This window comes from Ursus americanus, chromosome 34, assembly GCF_024610735.1.
Source record: "Ursus americanus isolate L20-20 chromosome 34, mUrsAme1.1.p, whole genome shotgun sequence".
Lineage (NCBI taxonomy): Eukaryota > Metazoa > Chordata > Mammalia > Carnivora > Ursidae > Ursus > Ursus americanus.
The window spans coordinates 8,409,778-8,430,169 of NC_142160.1; the positions used below are offsets into that span (position 1 = coordinate 8,409,778).

At 45.5% G+C, this 20,392-nt stretch overlaps 1 protein-coding gene across 9 annotated transcripts in view; it reads right to left on the bottom strand.

The window, feature by feature from the left end:
* The window catches only part of SMARCA2 (SWI/SNF related BAF chromatin remodeling complex subunit ATPase 2), a 170,231-nt gene that overhangs the window by 74,759 nt on the left and 75,080 nt on the right, over positions 1-20,392 (bottom strand). For all 9 annotated transcript variants that reach the window (XM_045772431.2, XM_045772420.2, XM_045772427.2 and 6 more), the window contains 5 exons: positions 17,585-17,692; positions 16,909-16,995; positions 13,549-13,595; positions 11,161-11,327; positions 6,172-6,335 (listed from right to left, as the gene is read on the bottom strand). In XM_045772431.2, coding sequence (XP_045628387.2) covers positions 6,172-6,335; positions 11,161-11,327; positions 13,549-13,595; positions 16,909-16,995; positions 17,585-17,692 — 573 coding nt within the window. The remainder of the gene's footprint in view (positions 1-6,171; positions 6,336-11,160; positions 11,328-13,548; positions 13,596-16,908; positions 16,996-17,584; positions 17,693-20,392) is intronic.

Below are 20,392 nucleotides of genomic sequence, written 5' to 3' on the forward strand. Positions count from 1 at the left end.
TCGGTCCCTAGCTAAAAAACAAAACAAACAAGCAAACAAAAACCCCAATACATTTGATGTCAGATTTATGAGTTTGATATTACCTACAACTGACCTTACATTGCAAGAAATCACGGACGCTGGTGTGAAGTGTTTAAGACGATTTTACAAATATCCATGAATTATACATACGTTACACATATACACTGTACATACAGGGACTGCTCAGGTGACAGAGATCTCCCGGGATCAAAATCCAGCAAAGACGCGATCTTCAGTTTGGGGAAGGAAAAGGATTGCTAGTGGAATGCTAAATTGGTCACATTTTGGGGGGCAGAAATCTGGCACTGTGTGTCGAAAGTGTGAAAACTGGGTATGGTCCCTGACGCCCAAAATTTTACTTCTGGTAATTTATCCTATGGAAATAATCAGGGATATGCACCAAGATTTACAAATAAGGGTGTACCTCTCGCTGTTAAAGATGATTTACAATTTTTTAAAGCAGAATTAAATCAAAATTCAGCAATAACAGATTGGTTAAAAAAAATTAGTCTCTGTATGTTATGTACCACATACTCTATGTTTAGTACCATACAAATCAATTAGCAACTTGATGACACAGAGCTATCAGAAATACAAACTACAAGTTACCTATGAGAAGGTATATCAGGATCCTACTTGCTCATATTTACCCAGACCAAGAAAAGGCTGGAGGAACGCACCAACGGTACTGACATTTCCAAGTAACGAGAGTACAGTCATTATTAAAGTTTCCTCCTTTTATTTTCAAATGGTTTAACTTTATTTTTCTGCTTTAAACATATATTACTCTTATAAGAAGAAAAAGGTTTTAATGAAATCTTTCAATCAAAACCTTCATAAACCTAAGACCAAGTGACCTGATTTTGACACTACACAGTAAAACCTTCTCGGTCTGTCACTTTTACTCAGTCTGGCCCAGGGGATGGTCTCTGCGTCCACGCTAAGGAGTGATTTCCGGGTCTCCCCCATTAGGCCTGTTTATATTTATAGGGCAAAAGTCTGTCCCCTGTATCCTGCATCCCTAGCACTCGATTTTGCACAAGCTAATACTCCAAGTGGTAAAGCCCATCCTCTTGACCAGATGAGTTTCCTGGTCATGCACATGGCATAAGGCGACAAGAGGCCAAAGTCCACACAGGAGACCTCTCTTTGCTGCAGGGACCTCTACGATTAAATGACTAATGAGGCCAAAACTGCCCCTCAGATGATGTCTGAATAACGTTAGATATCAGACAGCCGAACCATGAACATAGCTGGCACCCACCCCGATTAGATGATTTTTCCAAAGAGGAGAAAGTGAGGTGGGTCACTGAAATCCAAAGCTGGGGGCTGGGGGGTGGAACCCTAAACTTCATTACAAGACTTTGGTTCAATCACCTCTCTCAACACACGCTCACCAGCATGGGGAAGCAGCGGCCAAGGTGGCGAGCTGTGCGCGGCAACCTCTGGAAGACGTTCTACAACAGGGGTCAGCGCACTGCTTCTGTAACAGGCCCAAGAGCAAGTTTCTATGAACAGTAAATACTCTAGCTTGTCTGGGCCAAGAGCAAACACTTTGCAACTGCTCTCACCAAAAGCTGATTATCATCTTCTTTTTTCTCCATTTTACATTTTTCTACTTAAAGATGGGGGGAGAAAACCATTCTTAGCTCGTAGGTCTTACAAAAGCAGATGGCAGGCCAGACTCGGCCCCCAGGTCTGAGTCTGCTGACCTCCGCCCTAGCAGATGCTGATAAATCACAAAAATATTAAGATACAGGTGGCAGGAGAATATAATAGGCAAGGAAACAGAGGGCCCAGGTCATCTACAGACGGGGTAGTAAGTTCGAGAGTCCTCCTGAGCTGGCTGCAGCGAGGTGTTCGGTTGTGGTTTGTTTTGTTTTGAGGGGGCTCCAGTGGTGTTTTTTTGTGTGTATAAAGCCATCTATTTGGAAACTAGCAAAAATTAGTGTTTCTAGGCTGAAGAAGTTTATGGAATGTAGCCTGTAAGTCAAAATGGGGGGGGGGGCATACAGTGACAAAGAAATCCGTGCTGTCGTTATTGGGTGGATTCTTCAGTACTTCTGAGATCTTGGTCAGACATTCCATCACACTAGGGAGGTGTGACTGTATCTGGAGACAAGAACATAGCCCAAGAAGAGGGCCTCCAAGGTAACTCTGTGGTTGGTCCTTCTGTGTAAACAACTCAACTTCAGCTCCATGGGCTAATAATAAGGGTCCCAAGCCATGTTTCCAATCCACAGTTTGGAAATGAGAGCCTCAGTAATCCCGAGGGATTTTACTGCTAATTCCACATGTCTGTGTTCTAACTTTACGTCTAGCGAGAGCCTCCAATTAGCGACTTTTAGGCCTCTATCTTCAATCTGTCAACTTTGGTCAAACAGAACCACTATTTGGTCGCTAGGCCTTAATTTTGTTTTTTTGTTTTTTGTTTTGTTTTGTTTTTTTGTTTTGTTTTTGTTTTTTTGTTATTTCAGGCTCTTTTTATTATAGGGGATCAGAACCTGCTCATTTTCTTTTCTTTCTTTCTTTTTTTTAAATGATTTTTTATTATGTTAGTCACCATACAGTACATCCCCGGATTCCGATGTAAAGTTCGATGCTTCATTAGTTGCGTATAACACCCAGTGCACCATGCAATATGTGCCCTCCTTACTACCCATCACCAGTCTATTCCATTCCCCCACCCCCCTCCCCTCTGAGGCCCTCAGTTTGTTTCTCAGAGTCCATAGTCTCTCATGTTTCATTCCCCCTTCTGATTACCCCCCCTTTCTTTATCCCTTTCTTCCCCTACCGATCATCCTAGTTCTTATGTTCCATAGATGAGAGAAATCATATAATTGTCTTTCTCTGCTTGACTTATTGCACTTAGCATTATCTCCTCCAGTGCCGTCCATGTTGCAGCAAATGTTGAGAAATCATTCTTTCTGATAGCTGAGTAATATTCCATTGTATATATGGACCACAGCTTCTTAATCCAGTCATCTGTTGAAGGGCATCTCGGCTCCTTCCACGATTTAGCTATTGTGGACAATGCTGCTATGAACATTGGGGTGCATATGGCCCTTCTCTTCACTACGTCTGTATCTTTGGGGTAAACACCCAGTAGTGCAATGGCTGGATCATAGGGTAGCTCAATTTTTAACTTTTTAAGGGACCTCCACACTGTTTTCCAGAGTGGCTGTACCAACTTGCATTCCCACCAATAATGTAGGAGGGATCCCCTTTCTCCACATCCTCTCCAACAATTGTTGTCTCTTGCCTTGTCTATTTTTGCCATTCTAACTGGCATAAGGTGGTATCTCAGTGTGGTTTTGATTTGAATTTCCCTGATGGCTAATGATTTTGAACATTTTTTCATGTGTCTGTTAGCCATTTGTATGTCTTCATTGGAAAAGTGTCTGTTCATATCTTCTGCCCATTTTTTGATTTGTTTATTTGTTTCTCGTGTATTGAGTTTGAGAAGTTCTTTGTAGATCTTGGATACCAGTCCTTTATCTGTAGTGTCCTTTGTAAATATATTCTCCCATTCCATGGGCTGCCTCTTAGTTTTTTTGATTGTTTCCTTGGCTGTGCAGAAGCTTTTTATCTTGATGAAGTCCCACAAGTTCATTTTATCTTTTGTTTCTCTTTAGGCCTTAATTTTGATTCAACATGACAAAGAATTATTACAGACACTTTTTTTGCTTTCAATGCATGCTAGAACCAACATGGTAGAAAGAGTTGCACAGCTTTCGTTTCGGGGACCATGCAACCTTTATGCAGGGGTATAGGATGGAAAGAGCCCAAAGCCAGGATTCACACCCAGACAGACACGGACAAGTTGACAGTGACTGGTTTCTTCACGTGGAAAGCATTTCGAAGACTAGGTATGTAATTAGGTTTGCAAACTGCCTTGTGGTATCCAGTGGAGTCGTTTGCTTAATGAAAGTTAGTTCTCTTACCTTTTATATGAAAAATCAATACTCTATCACTCTAAGATCACGGACTTCTGAAAATGAAAAAAAAAAAAAAAAAAGGTCTGCCCAAACTAATGGCCGCGTTTAAGTGACAGACATGAAAAATATGATCAGGCCAGTTGCCCAAATCCAGTGGTAGCGAAATCTACCTGCGGCAGACAAAAATACTGGGAGAAATATATGGCCCACTGTCAGGAACCTGTGCTAAATTAGACCAGAGGAAGTCTGAGGTCCTGTGTGTTTTGTTGCCTAAGTTTTAGTTCCAATACAGTGAAAGGTGAATGGATTGTTCAACGCTCATGCAATTTACTTGATTCTGGAGTTCCACGCTGAGTTAATGGTTGTAAGTTTGTGTATGTGCATTGTGTATGTGTGTGAGAGAGAGAGACAGAGACAGTGGGGGGAGACAGGGAGAAAGGGAGAGACAGGGACAGAGGGAGAGAGAAGAGTGGAAGGAGAGAAAGAGACACAGGCATGGATGTCCCAGCATCCTTTCCCTGGTAAACCAGCATTTCTAGAGGGAGTGGATTCCTCTGCCATTTGGAATTTGCACGGTGCCAACGCAGGTGGTCAGCTGGGAAGCCACAGATGTGCCTACCTCCAAAGATAAAATCTAGCGTGCCCTCCACTCTCCTATAGACAGGCTTTCTTTTTTTTTTTTCTCAGTAAAGATTTGGGTAGCAGAGGAAGGCTGATCTGAACCACACCGAGCACCTCGGGGAGGAGAAGCGGCACATTCTAGATGCCCAGCCGAGCCTCAGCGCCTGCGGCCCGGCAGCCACCCTCAAAACGTGGGATTGACTCTAAGTTCACAATAGTCAACAGGAAAACTGCAGGTCTGTCACGGGAATGAGAATTCCACCTGTGCCTGGGAGCGCAGCGTGAGACATAAAAATATATGAAATATATAAAAATATTTTCTGAAGACTCAGAACTAATATACTCTGTGCTGGAGCTCCGGAGCCCTTTCCAAGGTCCAGACGTTTCCACAGGAGCTATCTTTACCGTATTCACCGAGAGAGAACGGCTGGGGGGCACAGCATTGGTCAAATGGCGGTGGCCACCCTGAGGCTTGGAACCACTGGTCTATTCTTGAAATCAGAGCCCCTCAGCTAGGAGAGAAACAACGGCAGAATCTCTGGGGAGCTCCTGAATGTCTCGAGAAGTCTGGGAAGCACCTGCAAAACGGGGCGCGGGGTGGCCGGGAATGGGAAGCAGGCGTGCGTGCTTTTTGTAAAAGCTCTCTCCTCGTTCTGTGCACCCCGCGACTCCGTTCCCTGCCCCAGACGAGAGCTGTAAGCCTGTCCGTCCCAGTCCCCACCGTGACCCAGTGAGACTACTACTCTGCATGTTCGCAGCTGAGGAAACTGAGGCGCAGGGGGCAGCCTGGGCGAAACCGATGTATGATTCACATTTGCACGGGAGAGCTGCGGTTTTCCTTTGTACTATTTTGAATTCGTGTGTGCTCCAAAACGAATCAAACCCCGACAAACATCATTCCACCCAATTTCGTACCAACAGGCGTACTAGCTCCCCGCATCACGGAGGCAACCACGGGGGAGCCGTGCACCTTTCTCAATCATCAAAGCACCCCTATAAAAAGGAGAACTGTATATTTACCAGGCTCAAAGAACTTCGTAGCAGATGCTCCGTGCGATAGACTTTGATGGCGATTTTAAACAAAACACACAGACCAAAAGACAAACTACTATATACTAATTGTTTGACCTTCGGGAACCTACTTACAGCTTCTGGGGACTCATTCTCCTTGACCGGAAGGGTGCATCTGGTGATGTTAACAGCCTGACAGCGTTGTGAAAACAGAATGAAGGAGGCTGGCGCAGAGTTAGGGTCCAATAAATGTTAGATGTGGTCGTTTATGTTTTGGACCATTTGTGATGTATCCCATAACCAAACATCCTTTGCTTTGGGGCCAATCCCAGGAGATGGGGTTAAAACTAAGCAGAGCCTGAGTTTCTGTACCCCAAACCGGAGCTTTCAAAGGCACAGCGAAGGCATGTGGAAGGCATCTTATCACCGAGGGAGGTAAGGTAAGAGAGCCCTTTGGAGAAATGGCCCACTCTTTTGGAAATCTGCTCTTCCCCATGAATGTGAATGACGACACCCATACTCTTTTAGTCCCTCTAGTTCCAGAAGGGATGCCGGGCACCCACGTCAGAGAGAGACAGACCTGGTGAGGATTCCAGTCGCTGTCAAAGATGACCACGGTATCAGCTGCCTGAAGGTTCAAGCCCAGGCCGCCAGCTCTCGTGCTCAGCAGGAAGATGAAGTACTGGGACCCGGGCTCGTTGAATTTCTTCAGCAGAGCAGCGCGGTCCTCAGACTTGGTGGTGCCTGTGGGTATAAGAAAAGTAGAGAAAGAGATTTTTCTCAAATCAAGAAGGAACACTATCCTATTACCCATGGTTTCAAAACACTGGGTTTAAACACTTAGGACTGGGCACCTTTGTAACTTTACAAATACCAGAACATTCTCATGTTACACTAAAAGTTAATGAAAACATTTTCTAGATTTATTTCTGTGCTTAGAGCACCAAATAATTTTAAAAAACCCACCTACCTACCTACCTACACACGCACACATACACATACGCACATGTGCCTACAAAGATTATTATAATGGTTTAAGGCAATTTTGCTGACGGGCATTAGGGCGGGCAGTTGTTTATGCCAAGAGGGTGGAAACAAAAGGGAAATCAATTTCCACTGCGTTTTACCGTTTGGACCGCTCCTGAGCATGATCTGGCTGGGAAAAACACAAAACGTGAAAGGAATATTTTTATCCAGGTTAGCACGACTTGAAGCCACAAGAACTCCATATTTATCCATAGCCATGTATATGGAAGCTGTTGAGTCTGTTTCTCATGTTGACATTCCGCTGAGTTCACAGGGTGCTGACCCTGGTAACGCACCTGCCAGCGGCTGGTCCCACAGTGCCTAAGGAGACGCCACGATGGGGAGGAAGCGGAGTGCGCCAGACCCCAGAGCACGGCCTCACGTTTAGGGCCTCAAGGCCCCCGCACCTGCCTCCCGATCAGCCACCCAATCACACACTCTGTGTTCGTATTTACCCAGGAGGCACTGCTGCAGAGTTCTGAAAGAGGCTTTAGGCTGTTGGGAAACAGATACGCGTGTCTCACGACAGTCCCTAAACGCCTGCGATACAAATATGACTTCTACATGGTGTGCTTTTTTTAAGGATGAAAAGACACCAGCAACTTATTTCAGAGGATTAAAATATTTAAGTGACGGCAGCTTACGAAATCATGTTACCATGAGGGTCAGATACCCACACATAGCAGGGGGACGAGGGGGGGGGGGAGCTGTTCTTCACATTAATAAAAATAGTAAGTACCCTCCTGAGGAGGGGGAAAAAAAACCCCAATTCCCCATATATAGCAAACAGGGATTAGGACCAAGGGGCTTTGGGGGTTCTCCTCATTAAACGAAGCCATGTTCTTCAGAGCTCATTTTGCTTTCTAAATTAGATTTCGAGTTTGGCCACCTGGTCAAATCCTGCAAGGAGAAATGGTAAAGAGTTTAGATTTGGGGGGAGAGGCACTAAATGCGCTCTGCGGAGTGACGTTTCAACTCCGTGGGGCTCTTTTTACTTTTTCCTTTTCTTTTCAGAGTTGGCTTTCTGTGACCACGGTGACCTGTTTGTTCTCGACCCTACTGGAAGACGAGTTCTGTGCTATCATGAAACCTGCTCCCTGTATTGTCTTTCCAGGCGCAATAATTTAAACAAAATTACTCAGGGGAGTCACAGTTCACATATTTACCCTCTGCCTTAAAGCACATGGAAAGCCACAGAAACAACAACAAAGATGTTTCTAAAGTGAGGGAGAGAAGGAGTTTCCAGAGACAAGGATGTCTGTTTTCCGGCAGCAGAATACAGCATTTATATGCTCTGAAGATGTAAGTTCAGTTTTAAATCCACTGAAAAAGAATCGGCCACGTGCATTAAGCTATAAATTAAACTGGTTAGTGGATATGCCTCCTGGGGATGGAAATAACCCTAAATGCAAAATACATTACTGGAAAACAAAAGAAATACCAAAATCATTTGGTCAAAGGAGTTTTCGGGCCCTACGCCAGAGACCTCAAGCAAAGACACGGACTGTATCTCTGGTGTGGATTCACACCGTCTAAATAGCTGGGAACTGATGAACTTTCAAAGCCAGAAAAACCTATGATTAAGTCCCTTTTCAGGCAAAGAACTATGACAGTGCTAATGACACGGTTCAGACTTTGCTGGATTACCATTCCCATTAGTCACAGGTTCCCCGAGTTGAGATCTTTGCAGATCGTCAGCGATCTTTGGGATATTTGAATGACTGTGTCGAGGTTTATCCACAGAGCAAATCCATGCTTGCAGGTGGCACAGGTTTTCACACGCTCAGCGTCAGTGTCAGTCCCATGTTCTGTGAGACTGTGAGGCAGAACATAACCAAGCACACAATTAATAGCAAGTGTGATTGTGTTGAAAGTTGCAGAATGTGCCAGAAGGAACACACTGCCAGGCTTTCATGATTACTAATTTTAACTTAGTTTCAGCTGCTTTGGGAAAATTTTGTCTTCTGGAATGTAGCTTCACCACTCGCTCTCACTCAAAAATCATTTCCAGCGAAAACAAAGACTATAACGGGACAGTAGCCAGATCCGTTCCTGCAACCAAAATGCTTGCAGGAAAAAAAAAACTCTGTTTAGCTGTCATTGAGTGATTTTTCCCCCCCTGAGGTCAAAAATTTAAGACCTCAAATTCAGCCATGAAAATCTGCAGTCATTTGAACCAGCGGGTGAAGGGGCCGGTGGTTGGAGGCTGGTGCACTTGTGTGTGGATGGATTGTTCGCCCCTTGGTTCTCTCCAGCCCCAAAACAAATGGCTACTGTTTCTGGTGGGCAGAGCCTGTACCGTTTTCTCAACTCCATCTGTAACATTTTGTTACGAAGCTTGTGTACTTGTCTCCTCCAACCTAACGGTGAGGCCTCTGACAGCAGGAACGCAGCGGCTCCATTCATCTTCCATCTCCTTCCAATTCACCGCTTTAAAAATTTTGAGTAAGTTCAAAATCATTCTTGAAATGCTGTCGCCAGAAAAGCAGCCTGTGTTTTCGGAGACGGGATATATCTTCCTGGGTCTGCAAAAACTGACTCTGAACTAAGCTGGCATCAGAGAGATCTAAGTTAGAAACTGGCTTCGCCGTGTACGTCACGCGTAAGTTAGCGCATTTCTCTAAGCCTCTGTTTTTCCACCTGTGAAATGGGGATCATATTCGTACCTTGGGAAAAGGGGGTAAAAGCAACTTGTTTGCCGAGAAAGTTAAATCAATAATGCCCATGAAGCGCCTTGCCCGGTATCCCACAGGCAGTAGGCATTCCATCAATGTTACCTTTTACGACAATTATTATTAGTAATAAACGGATAAGGTCAGCCCACCAACAGCAACCTGCGAAGGAGACTCTTTCAAGCTGGCAAGAAAACATTACAGAGATTTGTTTCAAGGAAAGCACTTCTTGCCAGTTTCACAGACTCGAATATTCCAAGGCCACAATCCTCAAAGAGGGGAGATTCCGAATGAAAAGCCACAAAGTAGTAAAGAGCAGCTGTGTGGGACACCAGGGAAGGGCTGCCCCACACCTGAGCAGCACGGGAGGCAGGCTTGCCCTTCAGATGAGTGCTGACCTTGCCCCTCACGAAGAGGGGACGGGAGAATCAGGCCAAAGGACGAGACACAGTGCAGGAGATGTGGCAAAAGAGACAGACTGCGGACGACAGAACCGTGTCACGAATTCAGAAGGAACACTGACGTAGCCGTGCGTCTGTTTGCATGACTTGGAGGGGAGAGGTGAAAAAGATTTTTCAAAATCAAGTCTGTCTGAGGTATAATTAGTTCAAAAATTAATAACACTCCAGGAGGTAGACCATAAAGAGAATTCATTTAAAAAATAAAAGTAAGAGAGAGGATGGCAGGTCTGAGGTTGGTGTGTGTCCAGTTCTATCTAATTAGTGGCAACCGGGGGAACAGAACATTGGACTGAATGTAAAACAAAACCTTTTGTTTATTTATTTATTTTTATGTTTTATTTTCTATTTTTTTAAGTAGGTTCCGCGCCCAGTGTGGAGCCCAACACAAGACTTGAACTCATGACCCTGAGATCAAGATCTGAGCTGAGCTCAGGAGTCGGACGCTTCACCAACTGAGCCACCCAGGCGCCCCAAAATAAAACCTTTTAATGGAACATAAACTTCCAAAATAAAACCTTTTAATGGAACATAAACTTTTAAATTTCTACCTAACAATAACTTGAAGATTGCATCAGATAAAAACAAGATATTAGTAACACTGTACTGTTCTGTATGCAGGGGTTCCACATCATCCTGCCTGTAAATTAGCTCCTATTCCCACATTCTGCTCTTTCAAAGTGTTGGCCCCTGCCACGTTTGGTATCGTTCAACCTTGGAATTTGGTATCTTTCAACCTCGAAAATATTAGGGCTGGCATCCAAATCATACAGTAATTTTGGAAATAAATATCTCTAAACTCATGTTTCCTTCCTTTCGTATCTTCTTACTGATTTTTCTAAAAAGTGAAATACCAGGCAGATCAGGCAAGCATTTCACATAGTTTGTAAAATCCAGGACACAATGGGGCCCTATCTCTTAATGCAGCAGGGAGATATGTTCTATTTGGGAAAAGAAAGAAGCTTTAATGATAATTCAGTATCATCCTAGATGAGTAAGTACAGTGTTACCGAAGAGAGGAGACACAGCCTTTATCCCCTTAAAATACGCCTCAACAGAAAAAGCTAAGGGCTTATCAGAATATTCAGCGTGGCACATAGGTGACACACCAACCTAAAAGCAGAGAGGTTTTTAAATTTTAATTTAGTTTCATTTAGTTTAATTGGGGCACTTATAAATGCCTGCAAGTCCACTTGCGCTGGCTTGTCTGGGGGGTAAACAGCTGTGTGAGTGATTTCGGCTTATTTTAAGCTGGAGGATATAAAAATTGCTATCTGCAAAAGCTGCACCTCACCCTGCCAGTTAACTCGTCAACAGTTTCACTCCTCCTGCCGGCTGGGGCCGGACCCAAGCGCCCGTTTCCCCTGCACGCCCCGTGGCACGGCCTCCGAGCCTGATCCGTTTGGGACTCACCATCAAGGCGAAGGTACAGGAAGTTCCGAAAAGCAAAGTAATCTTCCATGATGGTCATGAGGGACGTCATCTGGCAGAAAAGCAGCACGCGGTGATTAGTCGCTCTCAGTTTTGGCAGAATACGATCAAGCAGTTCAAACTTTCCTGAGGCCCGATACAGCTCAGCCCTGAAGCCCAAAAAGGCAAAACAAGAAGACGGTATTACTGCTGTCTCCTGGAAGGATCCAGGACAGCTTCAGTGAATGAATGAATGAATATCCACCCCAGAGCGATGGGGGCATGTCATGGAACAAGCGAATACTTCTACACAAGACCCACAAAGAGTATATTATAGATGCTATGTATGGCGACTGGTTCTGGAAAGAGAAGGAAATTCTTGTGTGTCCCTAATACTTTCGCTCTCTGTCCCTCTCTCTCAATTTTCTCTCCCTCTTTCTCTCTCTTATCCACACACAGTTGTGAATCCGTTGTGTTTCCTTCAATTGCTGCTTGGTAAGCACATAAAATTATTAATTTAGGGCATTTAAAACGCGTCCAAATATTTCTTGAGCACCTAGTACCACCTGCTGGGCACAGTTCCAGGCACATGTATACGGATGAGAAAATAGACTCCCTGCCTTCCAGACGGCTAATTGCAAATTGTGATGAGCACTAAAGAGAAAAATAACAAGTTGCTATGAGACAACGCACAGCAACACGTGACATCTTTAAATTAGAGCAGGGTTTGGCAAATTTAGGCCCTGGCCTGCTGCCTGTTTTTGTAAATAGAGTTTGACTGGAGCGCAGCCAGGCCCACTCATTTCTGTTTTGTGTATTCGGCAGCTTTCACACCACACAACAGCAAACGTGGGGCAGAGACTTTGTGACCCACAAAGGCAAAAATATTTGAGATCTGGCCCTTTAGAGAAAAAACTTTGCCAGCCCTTGATGCCGGTGACCTTGCTGGAGACAGAACAGATAATGAGCCACAGGGCGGCCGGCTGAAGAACGGGGGCTGGGAGGGGAAGAGTCCAGGAAGTGGGGAGAGTATGTGCAAAGGCCCTGTGGAGTAAAGCAGCCTGGTGAGTCTGAGGAACTGAACATAAAACAGGGGAATTCTGGAGACGAGGGCAGAGAGGCAGCGGGTGGGGGGGGGGGGGGGAAGAGATGCCGGAGGACTCTTCTAGCTGCACTGAGTGTGTTTGCTTTAAGTGCAACGGAGAGCCACCCATGGGTTTGAAAGAGGGTGGTGGCGAGATCGGCCACATCTTTTTAAAAGATCACCATGTGCACTGTAGGAATGGACTTGGGGAGGGGACAAGAGGCCTGGCTTACAGAGAAGTTCAACTCGGAAAGAGGATGGTGGTGGGTACCGGCTATCAAGAGTGTCAACGAGCTAAAGCAGGGCCTTTTCTCCTCCATAATGAACTCCTTCTCTCTTTTGTCATCAGGGATGTGTTAAATTATTAAAACTTCATTGTCGGGCCGATACGGCTAGGAAAACTCATCTGTGCACACACTCCACAACATTGCAATGGGTCATCAGATGGCAGATTCTATGACACAGTGTGTGTCGCCTCCAACAGACAGTTTCACGTGTATGTCTTCCCAACCTCCATCCCCTGCCCCAACCACCGTCCCCCCAACATCTCCTGCGGCCGTGTTGTTCGTATGCAACCCTGGCCAATGTCATGGCGCCAGGAGTGACCACGGGACCCAGAGGAGAGGAAAGCAAGCAGGAGCAGGAGAGCCTGGCGGCCCTGGTTCTGGGTGGGTCCCCTTTCTAGTTCTTAGCCCAGTGACGCCGTCAGCCTTTGGGATCCAAGAATGGCCCCCACATCCTAATACTCAATGTTCCCTGGTGCAAAACAGAGACTTTTCATGAATGCAAGTTACTTTTCTGTTATTGCTGGAAGGTTTGACACTCTTTAATGGCTGCTGTAACAAAACACATTTCTCATACGGATTACACTCTAATGAGTAGTGTAAAGTCACACATATCCACGGCGGATGAGACATTTCCTCTCATGCACGTCCGTGTTAAGTATCAACCTGAAATTTAATACAATAAATTCTCTTTCGGCCCAAGCTATCCTATTGGTTTTAAGTAACAACTCTTTGAAGCTTCCACTGAATTTTTAGGACATTAGGTTACTCTTAATTCTATTAAATGAGATCTGTGTCCTTTAAATAGTCAGTTGCTCAAGGCATCCAGTAATTTATTTCAGTAAAGTACAAGAGAAGCCTGGTGTCATTTCGGTTAACAACTCCCATACCCTCTTCTGAGGTGAGGGGCAGGCACAGGAGGCTGGCAGTAGGTACGTGTGTGATAGGAAACACCATGGAGTGAAAAGTTTAGGTAGGACCAATAAACTATTTTTTGGAAGAAAGATAAATTTTAAGATTTACCCATTGATGACCCCATTTGAATAGCCCAGGTGTTCGGCAAAGGATTCCTTTAAAAGAAAGAGGAGAAAAAAATGATTAAGAAAAAAACCCCATCCAAATATGTAAATTAACTTAATAATTACTCTTTTAGTGAAGTTATCCCATTATTTCTAGAGTATAGTGAAACAAAACAATAAGTAAGCAAGAAAATACTTGTCAGACGATGAACCAGAAACTCGATGTCTTTGAATTCAAACTTTTGTTCTGCCATAGATGTGTCCTGGGAGTTTCTGCAAGTCTCCAGAGTCTCACACTGGGATGTCAGGGTTAGTTTACTCATCAAACAGTGATTAAGCATCTGCTGACCCAGGACTGAGCCAGGTAGGTATGGGGGATCCAGAAACAACTGAAGTATCCATCCCCAAGGAGTCTAAACTAGAGGAAGAGCCTAATACAAGCAAATCAGGATTCAGACATGCACGGAAATAAACTGCAAAAATATTCAAAAGTGAAAGTCACGGTGACTGTATACTATATTCTAAATCTGAGTTTAGAGAAATCCCGACACCCCTCCATACTGTACTTTTCTCTATTACAGATGCGGCCCTCCGTGGACACCGACCGCTCCCTTGGGTGTCCAGGCTCCCGTCCTCAAAACACAGAATTTTAAATTTAAAATGAGAATTTCAGAATTTCAAATTGAATGTAAACTCTTTAACCACGTAATTGCCTCCTCACTGATCCTGTAGAAGAAATAAATTCCTGTTCTCCGTGTGGTGCTTCCAGGCTGACTGGAGGGAACAGGAGACCATCTGTGGGGAAGGAAAGCATGTCACACCTTCTCACTAGCCGCCCGCTGTCTCCCTCTTCTGCTTCACTTCCTTCCCCAAGCAGCAGCAGAGCTCTCCCTCCCGGGGATCAGTGCTCTTCCCCTCTGAGTTCTCCTCTCACACACGCTCATCCTTTACGGTGGGCACCGGCCCCTCGGTGTGCTTCCCTGCTGGCGAAGTCAACACCAACGGACATGGCCAGAAACCCCACTGTGACTCCAAGAGCCACGCCTTCCCGCTCTGCTGGCAGCCACCCCTTGCTAGATTTTTGGGATCCGTCCCTATCGTCTAAGCAGGGCTATAAAAACTAGAGAGATGGTACATGTCAGTGCATGGTGATAAGTTTAGGGATTAGCATCGTTTTTTGCTTTTTAAAAGATTTTATTTCTTTATTTGATGGAGAAAGTGAGAGCCAGAGAGCACAAGCAGGGGAGCTGCAGAGGGACAGGGAGAAGCAGGCTCCCTGCTCAGCGGGGAGCCCAAGGATGTGGGGCTTGATCCCAGGAGGGACCTGAGCCGAAGGCAGACGCTTAAACGACCACCAAGCCACCCAGGTGTCCCCGGGATTAGCATCATTTCAAAAAATGTCTTCGTTTCCCTGGTTTGAAGGTCCCCAGGGAAACAGTGCGCCCAACAGAGAGAGGGGGCTTCTGGTGTGATTTCCTATGAACTAAGGGGGAGCGCAAACAAGACAGATGCAGAGGCCAAGTGCACACGCCAACTCCGAGCCAGAGCCGTGGCCAGGTATGCCCATGACTCTGGGCCTCACTTCTAGGAATACGCTTCCGAAAGTTTTTATGTTAAAAAAAAATGCAAATCAGAGTCTGTCTCTCTATTGACAGCTATTTAGAATGGAAATATGCAAGGAACGGAGGGCAGGCTACTTAAACTCAGCACCCCAGGTTCTCCAGACAGAAGCCTGAGGACGGAAGGCATCATCCCCCTTCCTGACATGGTCTAGCATGTTTCAGAAGCTAATTTTTTGCATGACAACGAAAATGAAGTAAGACTGACACTTAATTTTCATAACTTCTAAGTCCTCAAACCCCTCTATGAGTCAGAATAAATATCTCAAAATTGTTTTTGGAAAAGAGGGGATAGGATGGTGGGTGCCGGGTTCAGCTGGCAGGACCCTGGTCATTTTCATCATTTGATATTTTTTTTTGGCTCCCCACCGGCCACAGACCAATATAGATCCACCACTAATTCATCGACACCTTCCATCTGTTTAATCTATGTTATCAATGTATACGATGCTTCCTCTCTCATTTTTTTTTTTAAAGTTTAGCCTTTGCCTGTCCCGTAATCGGTCACATGTGATGACAAGCCAAGTGCACTGAAGCTTGGAGATGCGGAGAGATTTTCACCAGGTCACGGTTACAAAGTGGACTGGGACATGGCCTCATTGCTGCATGCTGGGTTCTCCTTCACCGAGTGCCCAAGCAGCTATGGCTTTTTGGTGGGATTTTATTTTCGGTGCTAGTATTGGAGCTGTTGTCATCTGACTTGGATCTAGAGTTTGTCAGCCTATAGACACTCTGCCGTCTGGACGGGGAGGCAACAGTCAGGTCCGGCTGGGACAGGTCCCCAGGACAGGTAGGGGGTGTGTAATAAATACTCTTCTCTGACAAGCGCGATTGCCAAAAACAAGGGAGAAAAAAGCAAAACACAGAATCGTCAAAGTCAAGAATATTTCAAAGGCAGGAGTATTCGAACTCGATTTTTATACTGTCATTATTAAAATTCTGATTTTCTGGAACCTTCTATTTATTTCCTTTTTAAGGAACCGGTGCGGGCACTGGACGCCTGTGGTGACCTGTTCCCTGGAGCCCTTGCTCATGCGCCGTGGAAAGTAGGCCCCACCACGACCACATGCACCAGCAAGACTGAACAGCGGAGCCTACAGTTTGGCTCCTTCTCCTTCCTGCTCAGGTCAATTGCTCCCACTGGGGAGAAATTCTGTCAATTTAGGAAACTTATTTACACGCAGTGAACAGGGCAGAAAATGTCCTCGCCCCTAAAAATAGCTTTGTGAGACCAGAGCGTCAGGATAAAAGCCAGGATTTACATCGTCAGGACAGATGCCAGAAAGGAAAAATGCAGATCTCAGTGGCCGAACGAAAGGCAGCGTCTTTTCGAGAGCATCTTCCTCTTCAACAGGTACTGACACATTATTTTAATATTTTTCATAGCATCCTTCTGAGGAAACTGATGTATTCATCATTACCTTCAATTTCCCCACTCCTACCATAACAAGGCAATTCACAGCACTTACCCAAACCCACATAATGAGCCCGAGCTTGCACTATTTTCTCCATGCTTCAAACCCTTGCTTATAAAATTCCAGATGCTCAAGTGCTTGGTGCCAATGAGAATCCGTAACCGGAAAATTCACGTTTGTTAATTCTGCTTGTCGAGCTATCAGAACATGTCATTTCAACGTCCACGCATATTTCAACCCCCTTTCTTTCTTTCCTCCTTTTTAAAAAAAGTAGCATTAGTGGGAAGAGCGCAGTCGGGATCCGAAGCAAAGCGGGGAGCGCAGACTTACCTCGATGTGCTGAAACATATAGGGGTGATTGCAGATTTTTCTCAATTGCATGATGGTGTTCATGAGAGTCTTGGCGCCTCCCTTCCCCTGAGAGCGGGCAGAGAGAGGTAACACAGAACAAACACACTGGTAACGGACCGGACACTGCCCATCTTTAAAAAGTAGGCTTTTCTAGAAAGCACCATAGGTCTTTTCTGTAACCTGTGCCTGTCGGGGTCCAAGGCTCTTGTTATATAGAAGTTTCTGAGTTACAGGTACACCATCTATCTAGTGACTCACTTATCTTCCAGGAGGGAATCTGAGTTGATGGCTTTGTGACATGACTCTCTGTTCCCCGGGGTTCTGGGAAGACAGAAGCCAGGAACAGATGCCCAGGGAGTGACACAGGATTTTAAAACCTTCTTAGGTGCCGGCCCACATTCTTCCCTGCAGTACTGACATGAGCAGAACTAAAAGCTATTTTGGTGACATGAACTTATTCCATTCCTCCTGCCCCAATGCAGTCTGCAATTAAGAGATTACGAGGTTTCCTTCGGCAGCTAGGACAGCTAGAGAAAAGGCCCACAGATGTGCTCTAACACATCAGCATTAGCAGGGACGCCCCCTGGGAGTATGTGACGTCACGGCCGTGGGAAGACAGACAACAGGTGAAGTTGCATTGTCTTCCGAAATGTACCTTCTTATCTTTCTCCGAGCCGTCCGTGAGGAGGATCCCTTTGGCTTGCATGTGGCGGTAGAGAATTTTCTGCAGCGCGGACATGTCACACTTGATCACATATTCAACCTGGGGGAGAAAGAACAGCAAGTAGGTAGGAGCAGGAGAGAGAAGGTGCCTATTCTGAGAAGACGGCTGGGACGTGGCCGCAGACGGCAGTCCTGGAACGCTGCAAGTCCCTCCATTTCCCCTCCCCAGATTCCCGGAGTGGAGGGTGGGATGGGGGTGGTGGTGGAGACCGCGGTCATCGCTGCTAAAGGTACCATAATGATGGAGGGACCTGCCAAAGGGTGAATGTGACTGAGGCTGGGGTCACGTTTTCTGAAATTGCTTGACTTGCTCCATATTTGAGAGAGAGAGAGAGAGAGAGAGAGAGAAGCTTACAAACTGTTCAAATTCAAAGATGCTCAATATAGAGTTTCTTCCTAGTATTTCTTCCACTTTCCAGCTACACACCCTTTCATATGAACAGAAAAACACTGACTGCCCAATATCCCAAGATTTGTTCTGTAAGACATTTATTTATTATTATTTTTCAAGATTGTATTATTTATTTGACAGAGAGAGAGAGAGAGAGAGAGAGAGAGACCACAAGTAGGCAGAGTGGCAGGCAGAGGGAGAGGGAGAACCGGGCTCCCCAGTGAGCTAGGACCCGATGCGGGCCTCGGTCCCAGGACCCCGGGATCATGACCTGAGCCGAAGGCAGATGCTTAGCTGACTGAGCCACCCAGGTGCCCCTGTAAGACAATTTTTCACTGGGCATATGCAGAGACCCCCAGTACTAATCCACAAGTGACATTTGTAACAGCCCTACGTTGACTGCCATTAACCTCTGCTTTTCAGAGACAAGAGAGGACCTGTGAGGACAGCAGGTGGGGGAGAGGAATTAATCTAAAATTGGACACAACACAACTTTATGACCACCTAAAGAAAGCAAAACCTTGTGGGCCTCCAGTTGGACTATAAAAAAAAAAAATTCGATTTAAAACAGTTAAAGGGAATTCACGTGCCCTTGGCTTAGCACACACCTGCAATACTTCTAGCACGTTCTTAATGCATAAAATCTGCCTTGATTATTTCCCAGTATTATTTTCTTTATTAAAAAAATCCCCGGAATACAAATGTGCAATTTTCATAATAAACGTCAGATAAATGCCTAGAAATCTGCAGAATGTGATTAAAAGTAAATCAGCAAGCTGCCTAATGTTTAATAAACTGATTAAAAATGATCAGGTTATTTTCAGCTCTGAGGGCCAGGGCGAGGAGGTCACAGATGAAGAGAAGTTGAATATTCATTCAATTGTGGCTTCAGAAGGAACCTGTCAGGCCAGATAGAACTGTAATTAATAGCCTTTCGCCACTTGTTTTGATGCACCAAGTAAGACTGGAGAAAGGCTGGTTCCTTTGCAGAAAAGTTAAGAAAAGCAGATGACCCTTCATATACTTGTTTTTGTTTTTAATGACCTTGGCCAGAGGGGGGAAAAACAGAAATCTCCAAGTTTAATAAACAAGAATGCACTTCTGTTTTCGATGCCTGATCATGTCCTATTTTTAAAGTACTTTATCGAGAGTTGTTCACTCAATGAAATTTGATCACAGTGAAGAAATGTGTTAGACAACGTCAGGCTGCAACCAGCAGGAGCATAAAAATGGCACCAAGGCGGGCGCCTGGGTAGCCCAGTCGGTTGAGCGTCTGACTCTTGGTTTCGGCTCAGGTCATGATCTCAGGGTCATGAGATCGAGCCCCGTGTCCGGCTCTGTGGTCAGCGGGGAGTCTGCAGGAGATTCCTTCTCCCTCTCCCTCTGCCCCTCCCTCTCTCTAAAATAAGTAAATAAATCTTTTTTTTTTTTTTTTTTTTAAAGGCACCAAGGGCTAATATCGCTGAGCTCTTTCTGTGGCCCAGGACCTACACAAAGTGCTTTCTGTGCCTTCTCTCATTTTACCACACAAGAGCTCTGGGACAGGGTCACGTGTCATGTCTGCACTTTATAGAGAACCTGAGCATCAGAAAAATTAACAGACTGGCTCAAAGTGATAGGGGCATTTAATGGTGCAGTTAGGTCTGGAAACCAAGTCCACTCTTCTAAGCTCTATGCTAAGGATGACCAAGGAGACATTCAAGCTTTCCCATGTTCACCGCCATTGGGGATTCCCTGCAGGAACGGATGGCTGCTGCTTGCTTTTCAGTGAGTTAGGGGGCAGCAGATACAGATCTAGGGACGGCACCCTCAACCCCCTTCCCATCAGCCAGCTACTGCTAGGTGCTGGAGGGGACGAGTTTGGGAAGCAGGAGGTGCGTATGATGATACCACACAGGCACAGATGCGACACCCGCCTGTGGCACTCGAATCAGCAGAGAGACAAGCCCATCCCGAGGACCCAACAGCTGCTCGAAGACGGGGAAGTCTCACTAACCCTCCCCTCTTCACCATTAGGGGATACCAGAAGCTGGTCTGGTACATGTGATCGTGATCACTGTCATCAGCGTCACAACTGTGTCTGACGTTTGCTCCCCGCACCTCAGACAATTCCAAGCTTTGTTTGACTTCTCTCTAGGCCTGGGGTTTGGGTGGGGGGGGGGGATGACTCTTATTGCCTCTTTCCTAATTCCTACTCTACTTTGAGAGCTTCTTACATCTTCCTCAATCACCCTAGCTACCAGCCAAAGTCCATTTCTCCTTTCATTTCCCTCAAAGAAGTGGTTATTAAGCTTTTTCTGTGGCATCCCCTTACCAGAAGACACACTAGAGCACATCCTTCCAATACAT